The 12,238-nt window shown below is 43.3% G+C and overlaps 1 protein-coding gene across 1 annotated transcript; it reads left to right on the forward strand.

Annotated features, from left to right (window-relative positions):
• Nucleotides 1-6,428: 6,428 nt before the first annotated feature.
• Nucleotides 6,429-10,082, forward strand: LOC138960133 (toll-like receptor 4). Its single transcript, XM_070331886.1, has one exon. It carries the CDS (start codon nucleotides 7,451-7,453, stop codon nucleotides 8,834-8,836), a length of 1,386 nt encoding a protein of 461 aa, XP_070187987.1. The 5' UTR covers nucleotides 6,429-7,450; the 3' UTR covers nucleotides 8,837-10,082.
• The last annotated feature ends 2,156 nt before the right edge of the window (nucleotides 10,083-12,238 follow it).

Below are 12,238 nucleotides of genomic sequence, written 5' to 3' on the forward strand. Positions count from 1 at the left end.
GCCCCAACGACATGTTGAAAAAGTTTGACATGTTGCACAATCATTGCCTTGCTTAGCTGCCAGAAATGAATAATAAGACCATTCTGTTATCGTACCTTGGGAACATCTTAAAGATACCCTGTGAACATTCTTATCTCACGTTATGAACATCTGAGTGAGAGAGTGCTAAATAACGGAAAAACGGGGATTTCATGTCTGCTTAATTTTGTCTGCTTCTCGCGGTAGGCTGAGGTGCAATTAAGTACGAGCACTCATGGATGCTATTATAAACAGGGAAATTGATAAGCAGTGAACAATACGTATATGGACAAAAAGTGTCACTGCGTTCAACTGTTTGTGAAGACACAATACAAAATAGAATAAATTATCGAGCAGCGTTTGTGTGTAAAACAAAACAATGGACGTGTTTGGATTTGGAAAAACATGTTCACAACAGGTTTTCATGTCTGTTTTGTCAGTTTAAACATTCCTTCCTTCAGCCGTTAACCACCCTCGCCATCCAGGATCTGTGTGGGATTGTACACGGGGTAACTCCATCCCTCCACTTGGACACATACCAACAATCAGAAGCCTTGGTGCTTTCCGTGCACCGGCACGGTTGGCCTAGTGGTAAGGCGTCCGCCCCGTGATCGGGAGGTCGTGGGTTCAAACCCCGGCCGGGTCATACCTAAGACTTTAAAATTGGCAATCTAGTGGCTGCTCCGCCTGGCGTCTGGCATTATGGGGTTAGTGCTAGGACTGGTTGGTCCGGTGTCATAATAATGTGACTGGGTGAGACATGAAGCCTGTGCTGCGACTTCTGTCTTGTGTGTGGCGCACGTTAAATGTCAAAGCAGCACCGCCCTCAGTGATATGGCACTTCGTGGTCGGCTGGGCGTTAAACAAACAAACAAACAAACAAACAAAAACTTTCCGTGCAGAGTGGACATTTTATTGAATTTCAATAAAATAATCGATACCAGTGTCAATCTCAAAATTTATGATTGGAAAAAGTCACACGCGCTCAACAGAAGTGTGTTTCAACACTTTTGAACACCCTTTGTGCAACCCGTTTTGAAAACAGTGTAATATAATTCATATTTGTACCAGCAGAAGTAGCAAACACGTATAACTTCTGTTTAGAGTGCACTCTGTACTGGAAGCAGCCAGGGTCTTGATTCTTTCTTTCTTTATTTGGTGTTTAACGTCGTTTTCAACCACGAAGGTTATATCGCGACGGGAGGGTCTTGATTGATAGTATGTGTCCAAGTGAGAGAATGATCTTACCCTATGTCAAAGCCTTGACAGGAATGTGGTAGTTGGTGTGATTATTCTTATCGTACGAAAGGTATTTTAAGCGAGTCTAGCTGCTTTAAATGTAACAATATATACACATCTCATTTGGGTATATTGGCCATCAGATCCAAACCATGGCAACTTTGTTGGCAGGAATCTCTACAACCGAGCTATATTTTTCACCTTAGATGTTTTGTGTGTCTCGTGTTGTATCGCGTTTCCCATATTGTCAAAACAAGAATGCGCTTATTGCGGTTTGATGCGTGCCACTAAAACTGTTTATGGAAATACACAACTAGTTTTGGTACGGCACTTAATTTCTGGGAGTGTTTTTAAGCCAGCGCTGTCTGCGATCAAGTGACACCGGAAATACCGCACACTACCAACACACTGAAAATGGGCTAAAATGTCTAAATTTCGTCTTTGGCAATTAACACACACACGGCACACACACACACACACACACACACACACACACACACACACACACACACACACACACACACACACACACACACACACACAGCTTTCGGAGCTTATGAATCTATCTTCGAGCTGATACTAGCCGTAGTCGTTACTTCAATTAATTACGTTTCTGTCTTGTAGTGATTATCAGAAATGTTGTTATAATGTAGTAAACAACCATGATATGGAATATGCACCATTTTTTCTTTATTAATCTTTACTTGCAATGGGCATTATTATGTATACACATTTGCATTACCACACATATTTAAATATATTTACATACACTCAACACACATGTCTAAGAATGAATATTTTGGAAGAAAGAAGGAATGAATAAAGGAAAGAGAGAGACTGAGAGAGAGAGAGAGAGAGAGAGAGAGAGAGAGAGAGAGAGAGAGAGAGAGAGAGAGAGAGAGAGAGAGAGAGTGGGAGAGAGAGAATCAGAATCAGAATGTTTATTTGCGAAAACTCATATTGTTTATAGCAAAAGGGTGCTGGGGGGTTGGGTAATCGAACGATCCACGAACATCAGTGTACACATTGGTTTCAGTCTGTTACACAAAAACAATGCATCGTGATTCGGTCCGAAGCATCCAACTTGTAATCCAAGTCGGGAAATAACTTTTCCGTTTCGAACACGGTATTGTTCCATATCGATCGCGGTTTGTCACAAACACACATGAAATATGTGTGCCCTGTAGTTTAGCGACAACAGTCAGTCTGGCATGGCACGGAGGTAGCACTGTACCAGTGTAGACACGACATGAAGGTCAGTAGTGAGATGGTCGATTTCTTCTCCAAAGACGTTGCGGTCGATTTGGGGCAGACGCCGGACACACGGGGGCGTTTCTTCCTCTTCTCGGAATTTGTTGTCTGTGCTGTTTCGCAGTCGTATGTCAGGACGTTGTCGTCTCCCCTTGATCAGCGTCTTCTTTCCACCTTTTCTTTCGCACACTACTTTTGTGAGAGTGCGGTTCCTCTTTCTGTTTAACAGTTTATCTTAAGAGAGAGAGAGAGAGAGAGAGAGAGAGAGAGAGAGAGAGAGAGAGAGAGAGAGAGAGAGAGGCGCACCATTTAGTTGTCATGCTTGGGAACGTATTTTACCAAATGTGCGAGTAATTCAAAGACTGAGACACGTCTGGATGCATTCGTTGCTAGGTTACATGAGACATAATTCTAAGCAAGGACATTTAAAAAAAGACAGTAGGCAATTCCCTTGAAGAAGTTTCCTTTGTTGTTAAGATAGAATTAGAGTTTCAGAACGTGTGACAAATCAGTTACAGCAACGTGCGTGAGGCTGATCTTATTTTTTTGCCGGGTATTGAATAGTGCAAACTTAGATTGTCTGACTTTCACAAGTACAGAGGAAAGAAAAAGAAAAGTAGAAAAGCGTTTCAAACAGGACTACAAGTTACTATGTGAGGGACAGATAGTGCATGCCACGCCGACAGTAACAGCTATTGTGTTTTCAGCGTAGCAATAGGGTCCGATATTTAGACGAGACAAGTATAACGCCGACGAGTCGAAGACGAGTCGCATTATACTTGTTCGAGTCTAAATATCGGACCCTATTGCTACGCTGAAAACACAATAGCGATTATATAGCTGTTCTGACCTTGATTTGTTGTTCCAAACTTACATAATGACAGTTTTTGCGTCGATGCGTTGATCTCAGGTTTTGATAGCAGACGCCGTTTCTTATGCGCATTAGTCTTGCGCAGGCGCCACACTGACTTTGAAAAAAACTCGATTTGACAACACAGCTGTTAAACAGCTTTTTATTAGTTCATTCGTATACAACAAAAAGAAGTTTGAGTTTTTTTATTTTTGAACAAGACTACTTATGAAGAAGACCAAAACACAACATCAACGGAAAACTAGAAACAACTGAAGAACTAGGATGCAGGAGGACTGAGAAGAGAACAGCTAATCCGTACAACGCGAGCAGATGGCAGCGAAGTTTTCAGTTTGGGTGAATGGCATTTATACTTGTCTCGTCATGAAGCGAATTTTTCAACCTCAGTTATAAACGACTACATGAATGTTAGTGCCATGGGTTGTACATCAATACTTCAGAGGGAAAGTGGGGTATTTAGTGTGGAGTTAAGAGATGAGAAAAGCCGAATGCGAAAGTTTGTGTCAGTCGGCAACTGACCTCACACAGGCACACAAAAACGGCTGTTCCGTTTTACTCCCCTGTTTGTACTACATCTTTCGACTTTGGGCATTTTGTGGTGTTTAGGGACAGAAAATAATTGGTTTAGTCCTGTTTCATCGGGAAGTTAGCAGAAAAGGGTATGCTATCGACATTTGTAAAGCTGAAAAACATTCCCGAGAAGAATTTCAAGTTGTCAGTGTATGCTGTTGTCGATTGAAACATCGCGTTGTACAGATGGGTAAACCGGAACCATGCGTCTTTGTTATTGCCAATATGCTTTTGGATATTGGCAAAAATGGCCGACTTCCGTAGCATTATGCTTTGATGATCGGAAAAGGGATGTGTGAGACCATCCAATCACAGCCCCCGAATCAGTTACCCCACGTGTCCATCAGAATAGCTATAGTGTGGTATGTTCAAGGGGGTATTGTTTGCACATTGTCCAGAAAGCTTTTCTACATTTTACTGCAAACTTGCATCTATAGTCCTTTTTTGACAATTGACAGCACATGAAAAATAATTCCTATTTAGATGTAAATATGGTACCACAATTAGTATAAGCTTAGCTTGTTCCGCGGTCCCAATTGTCCCTGATGCACTAAATACAGGGTGGTCCACAAAAAAGCCCTATTTTCTTTTTGATCTCATTTCTAATTGTGAAGAGAGATTTAAAACATTTGTTCGCTAAGCATAAGCAGAATGATGGAAGATTATGTATTGCAAATTTGGTAGAAATTGGTTTATCCTTAGTAATTGATAATATGCTATATCCAGGCTCCTCTTCGTAGAAGAACTGCTGCAACACGAACGTTGAAATTGTCCATGACTCGTCAAATCATGTCAGCTGTCAGCTTGTAAGAGCCCAGTTTCCCTTCAAATGTCGTCCTACAGAGCTGCCGGGGTCTGGGGATTGTTGACGTGTATTATGTCCTGGACACCCCCACAGAGAGTAGTCGGGTTGGTTGAAATCAGGGGAGTAGCCGGGTGGCCAAAGGAAGTCAGTGCGTTATGAAATGAACCTATATCGCCAGGGAAGAGGAGGCTGGTTAGAGAAAAAGTGGATAATGTGTTGCTGTAAGTTTATTGTTACGTTATTTTGTAAAAATGTATGTGTACTTGATTTTTAAATAGTATGGTTTTATTCATAGTTAGTATGTAAAGCGCGGAGAGCGGAGTTTACTGTGGTTCGTGCTATATAAGCTGTCATTATTAGTATTATTATATTATTATATTATCAGCTGCTAAGGACAGACCAATTTCTACGAAATTTGTAAGACATAATCTCCCATCATCCTGCTATTGTTTGGTGAAGAAATGTTCTAAATCTCTTTATGCAGTCAAACATGAGATCAAAAAGAAAATAGGGCGCTATTTTGGACCACCCTCTATGCAACCCCACGTTCTCGGAATAAAATCTTGTTTAAACCAAGACACCACACGAACATGTCATGTGACCTAAGCCTTTTAGCTGTACACACACACACACACACTCACACTCACACATACACGCACACACACACACACACACACACACACACACACACACACACAGAGACACACACACACACACACACTCACTCACACTCACACAAACACACACGAAAGTAGAGAAGGAAATGTTTGATCTTAACTTCATAAGTGTAAGGAAATGTTTGATCTTAACTTCATAAGTGTGTTGATGTGTCAGATGTCCCTGAAGTCACCCTGCTAGGGGAAGGTTGCCTAACATGGACCGGTTCCTAATATGGACCTTCTCCTGTTCTGACAAACCTCCGGTGAAAGAGCGTTCAAAACAATTTCATTCGCTTTACTTACCCTCTCTGGATAACCTGCACATGTCAAAACAGTTGCACTAACACAAACCACAAAACCGTCAGGCCTTTTCTCTTTTTTACACTTTTGGCAGCGTTCACTCTTAATGTGACGCTTAAAACGGACTAGTTTCTGTCCACAGCCAAAGCTGTTATCACACAGAAACTGCTTTATATGGCATCTAAGACTTGTTATTTGTTACATTTTAGCAGTGTTGGCCCCAAGTTTCTACTACGAACAAAAAATTATAGCAAAATCTAAAAGTATATGGGTGTCCCCTAATTTGGACCACCTTTAACAAATAGAAGAAAATAAAAGCCAAATGCTGGTTTAATTAATTCATTAAGAAGCTTGCTAAAAATAACCTATAACTAGCCCTCAAAGTTTTTTTAGTTTCCTCTTGTGCTTCAAATAATGTTCTCGTAAAACCGAAACAGATGAATCTAAAGCATGTTCCAATTAGTCTGACTTGCACACTGAGTTGTATCATATTATTTTAAAATACAGGGGGCTTTTTACAGTGAGTATTGAAACTAGTCCATATAAGGCGCCCAGGCTCCTAATATGGACCCGTTGTGAATTTGTCTGTATTTATTTTGGGAGGGATGAATGTGTATCAAAGCTTACTCGCTCTACTAAGGCCTAATGGTTAACTAACGAGAGAAGGACTACCAAATACAAATGAACCTTCTTCACAATAAAACAAGCTAGTTATCAGCATGAAACAAGAAAGTGGTCCATATTAGGTAACCTCCCCCTAGGTACGCTGAAGAGAAAGTAATTAAACCAGGAAAACTCTTGGCGTGATACGATCTTGTGACAGGATTATCTGCGTTGTTTGTGAAAACAGTTTTCTGCATCTCACTGTGAACTCGCAACGAGCGCCACTATTACACCCAGTTCTTCATATCTCACGTTTGCGATTTTCAGCTTACAAGGAATGTGAGGTGTTGCTGGCAGGAAAAATGAAATCTTGCGCAGGTTATCTGTTCTGTGCTTTGTTGCCTGCATCGTTTTTTCTAGCGGCGGATACAGTCCGTGTTCGTGAAGTTAGCAATGATCAAAGAGAACAGCTTGCGCGAGACGCAGAGCAGTGGACGGTTGACGGGACAAACCGTTCCACGGACCAGAAGTGCTATCCGTCCTGCAGATGTCATGGCGACAAAGCAGATTGTTCACGGAACTTTGGACAGCTGACGTTCGTTCCCAAACTTCCAGACATAATCCAGTTTCTGAATTTTTCCTACAATAATCTAACTTCTGTTCCTTCTGACGATTTTTTCCTCAACGTTACTAATATTACAGGAATGGACCTTGGCGATAACGGCTTTGCGACTATCAGTCCCGGTGCCTTCAGACCTCTGCGACGACTTACCAACCTGACAATAAGATTCGATTACAACCTAACTTATGAAACACTGAGTCCCGTGCTGGACATAAAGCAGCTGGAGTACCTTGACCTCAGGTACGGCTCTCTTCCTTCTCCTCCACCCGACATTTTTTGTCGTCATCCACTGTCACATCTCAAAGTTCTGTTTCTTCACACACAAAAACTTGGTAATACCAACATGTCTGTTTTTGCGCCACTCAAGGGGCTACTCAAGCTCGGTTTGGCAAGCAACATGATTTCTGTTCTGTCCACGGACTACTTCCCTGAACCGTGCGTACAACAGCCTGTTTACTTTTCCCACAACGTGCACGCAAAACGGATCGTCCATTTTCCCTGCACTCAGTCAGATGTTCCTCACGGGAATTAGAATTACAAAGATAGACGGCGATGTATGTTTACCAACGCTACACATACTGGATTTATCGGAGAATCTGTTTGGACATTTCTACACAGATTATTTTAATGACCTGCGTTTTCCTCGTCTAAAGGAGCTGCACTTGTCTTCAATGCACACAACCATTCGTGGAATTCAAAAATATGCCTTCAGGAATAAATATATAACGACGATTGATTTGATGTTCAATAACATTGTATTTGAAAATGTTGACGATGACAGTTTTGCCGGTTGTCCAAGTCTACATATGTTACAACTCAGTCACAACTACGTCGATACTGTGGACGAACTCAAGTTTATAAAGCTGTTTGGTAACCTGACCAAACTGCAAAAGCTGTATCTTGGTGGTGTGGGGCTTCCGAAACTAAGCTCTAAGATGCTGTCAGGATTTACGTCTTTAACAAAACTACTGCTGTACAGAAACAAGGTTCGTAGCCTGCCGGACGGAGTTGTGGACAGTCTCCTGAACTTACAACAGTTTGTATTGAACTCAAACCAGATATCTTTGGTGAGAGAGACTACCTTCAGTCCAGCAACACATGGCAGGCTACATCACCTGGACCTGAGTGACAATCCCTTTGACTGTTCCTGTGACCTCCGCTGGTTTCAAAGCTGGTTGGCATCTGGCCCTAAAGCACTGAAAAACTCGCGCTACAAATACACGTGCAGCAACCTTCCTGACACCAACGTGACCTCGTTCTACCTGAGCGATCAGGCGTGCCTGTTGAGCCGTGACACCAACGTTCTGATGGTGTCCTGCTTAAGTCTGCTGCTGGTGGTGATGACCACGGTGTTCCCGCTGTACCGTTACCGTTGGCACCTGCGTATGATGCTGTACGAAGCGGTGCGAGGTAACGGAGACGCCGGACGGAGACGACTGCAAAGAGGCCAGTTTCAGTACGACGTGTACGTGTCCTACGCCTCGGACGACCTGGGCTGGGTGCGGCAGCACCTGCTGGCAGAGCTGGAGAACTGGGGCCTTAGGGTGTGCCTGCACGACCGCGACTTCCTCATCGGCAACAACATCGTGGACGACATCTCGCAAAGCGTGGAGAGCAGCAAGAAGGTGCTGGTGGTCTTCTCCAGGCATTACTCTCGCAACCAGTGGTGTCAGTTTGAGCTCAACTTCTGTCTGCGTCACGTCATGGACTTTGGCGACAACCTGGTGGTCACGTGTGTGAATGACGTTGAGTCTCGTGACCTGACGACTGCCATGATGGCGGTGCTGAAGATGATGAGCTACATCCGGTGGGATGATGACCCTGACGCCATGGCGGCCTTCTGGGGACGTCTTCGTCAGGCCTTGCAGGAAATCCTTCCTGCTGACGTGCAGAATTGAAAGGTGTGTGTGTATGTGTGTGTGTGTGTGTGTGTGTGTGTGTGTGTGTGTGTGTGTGTGTCTGTGTGTGTGTGTGTCTGTCTGTCTGTCTGTCTGTCTGTCTGTCTGTCTGTCTGTCTGTCTGTCTGTCTGTCTGTCTGTCTATCTGTGCGTTCGTGTACGTGTGTGCGTGAGTGCGTATGTTGAAACCTCGGACACCATTCCAGTTATTACAGACAAGGACAACCTGCCCTGCCATCTTCAACACATCCTGGCTTTTCAAGAGCTCAGGAAGAAAACATAGCACGGGAGAAGGAACTATTTCAGTGATTGCGGTGTGTTTTGTTATGTGTCGCTACTTCGTCACAATACAGGGTCAAGGAGTGAGGAATAGACAATGCACACTGTTGAAAGGTGATTTGAACATTTCCTTATTTGATAATTGTGCTATTTTTCGGGTTGTCCAACGCTTTATTGAGAAATCAAATCGCTTTTGGACACCTTAGTTCAATATTTCTTATGATATGACTTGGGGCCTATACCTGGTTCTTGAAATTATGTTGTGTTTTTCGTTTTTGTTTTTTTGTTGTTATTTTTGCTTTTGGTATTGACACAGATCGTGTTCGATATGGAATTTAAGTTTTCTTGAATATTTTTATCTTGATTTTATGTTTTGTTTATTTATGTTATTCACTCCTCCCTCTGTGTCTGTTTAATATGTCACAATTTTTCATTTCTATTCTCCTACTTGTGTGCATCTTCTTTTTAAAAGACATCGATGTTCTGTTTTTCAAGAAACTCTGTCGCCATATTTTGTTAATCATATATCGCCAAAACATAACAGGTTTGATTAGGTGAGCACTTATTATAAGTTTTAAACTTGTTGTGCTCCTCTGTAAGCATGTTGTTATATTATCATGTGTATGTTTATGAATAAAATGTTGTTTAAACCAATAGACAAGGCATCTGAACAATCTGTGTGAACAGTCACTGCTTGCAGCTGGTGCAGTACGACTGTCACGTTGAGAACAATGTTAATAGATACCGTCCTGCCCACACACACGATTATACTCACTGCCACAGACCCGCCCAGAGTTTTAAAAAGACGCATACCAAAACAAACAACAAACAAGTCGCGTAAGGCGAAAATACAACATTTAGTCAAGTAGCTGTCGAACTCACAGAATGAAACTGAACGCAATGCAACGCAGCAAGACCGTATACTCGTAGCATCGTCAGTCCACCGCTCACGGCATAGGCAGTGAAATTGACAAGAAGAGCGGGGTAGTAGTTGCGCTGGGAAGGATAGCACGCTTTTCTGTACCTCTCTTCGTTTTAACTTTCTGAGCGTGTTTTTAATCCAAACATATCATATCTATATGTTTTTGGAATCTGGAACCGACAAGGAATAAGATGAAAGTGTTTTTAAATTGATTTGGACAATTTAATTTTGATAATAATTTTTATATACTGTTCAAAAAAAGAAACGCATAGCTTGTAATATTTGGTTAATTTAGTTATATGGCTACAAGGATATCCACCAAACTGCAGAAAATGTTTATCTGGTCGTCGACCTTTCGTCCATTGCCACAAGTGAGCTCTGCACGTGACGCATGCGTTATCAGTGGCTACAATGTCAAAATTGCTCATTTGGCATGACCACTCGTCATGCTTCAGTGTAATCTCGTGAAACTCGGGGAATATTGAGCTCTCACCATGTCTTCCAAAACCCATAAAAGCGGATTGTTCGCCACAAAGAAATCAGACGACAATTCAGCGACGAAAGATGGCCCGATTGAGCAGAGAAGACCGCCAAATTGCATTGGGTCGTTTACAAGCAGGCCAAAGTCAAAGTGCAATCGCCAGGCACTTCCACGTGTCCCAGAGCACCATCAGTAGACTGTGGGTCAGGTTTCAAGCCACTGGCTCCGTTGCTGACTTGCCACGAGCGGGAAGACCAAGGGCGACAACTGCTGCTCACGACCGCTTCATACGGCTCCGCCACCTCCGGAATCGTTTCCTGTCGGCCTCATCTTCTGTCCAGGCTCTCCCCGGGCCACACCGATTATCGGACCAGACCGTGCGGAACCGCCTGCATGAAGCTGGTTTGAGAGCTCGCAGACCTCACAGAGGAGCTGTCCTCACCCGCCGCCATCGCCAGAACCGAGGGCAGTGGGGCAACCAGCACCTTCGCTGGACCGTCCGGAATCACTGGAGACACGTGTGGTTCAGCGACGAGTCCTACTTCCTGCTCCAGCGACATGATGGTCGGAGGAGGGTCTACCGGAGAGTAAACGAACGTTACGCGCCCAACTGTGTGGATGAGGCACCCGTTCATGGTGGTGGAGGCGTCATGGTGTGGGGGGCGATCAATACCGCTGGAAGGAGCACCCTGGTGCACGTCCAAGGGCGCATAACTGCCCAGCGATACGTGGAGGAAATTCTGCGCCCACACGCCCTTCCTCTTCTGGCTGACCAGGATGCCATATTCCAGCAGGACAACGCTCGCCCGCACACAGCACGACTCACCACCCAGTTCCTCACCGACCACCATGTCCAGGTGCTTCCCTGGCCATCCATGTCGCCAGACATGAACCCGATAGAACACCTCTGGGATGAATTGGACAGACGTGTGCGCAGGCGAGAAGAAGCGCCGGCAAATCACCGCGATCTATTGCAGGCACTTCAGGAGGAGTGGGACACCATCCCACAGCAAGATATCCGGCATCTGATCCAGTCCGTGCCCAGAAGGTGCCGGGCAGTTGTTGCTGCTCAAGGCAGTCACACCCCCTACTGACTTGACAGCCTCGGCACCCAATCGTATTGATTCACTGATTGATTTGAAGATGCAAATGAACTGTGTGTGCATTCAACTGTGTCCATACCAAATTTCAAACAAATAATCTAAATATTGGATTTTCTGTTAATTTTTTCGAAAAATAAAACAAATTTGGCAAATAGCAACTATGCGTTTCTTTTTTTGAACAGTATATATTTAATTTTCAGAGCTTGTTTTTAATCCGAATATAACATATTTATATGTTTTTGGAATCAGCAAATGATGGAGAATAAGATAAACGTAAATTTGGATCGTTTTATAAAAAACATATTTTTTTTACAATTTTCAGATTTTTAATGACCAAAGTCATTAATTAATTTTTAAGCCACCACGCTGAAATGCAATACCGAAGTCCGGGCTTCGTCGAACATTACCTGACCAAAATTTGAACCAATTTGGTTGAAAAATGAGGGCGTGACAGTGCCGCCTCAACTTTCACGAAAAGCCGGATATGACGTCATCAAAGACATTTATCAAAAAAATGAAAAAAACGTTCGGGGATTTCATACCCAGGAACTCTCATGTCAAATTTCATAAAGATCGGTCCAGTAGTTTAGTCTGAATCGCTCTACACACACACACAC

Source organism: Littorina saxatilis, linkage group LG2, assembly GCF_037325665.1.
Source record: "Littorina saxatilis isolate snail1 linkage group LG2, US_GU_Lsax_2.0, whole genome shotgun sequence".
Lineage (NCBI taxonomy): Eukaryota > Metazoa > Mollusca > Gastropoda > Littorinimorpha > Littorinidae > Littorina > Littorina saxatilis.

Excerpts from the sequence above, each read along its gene's own strand:
- LOC138960133 (XM_070331886.1), top strand. The coding sequence starts at position 7,451 with ATGTTCCTCACGGGAATTAGAATTACAAAGATAGACGGCGATGTATGT.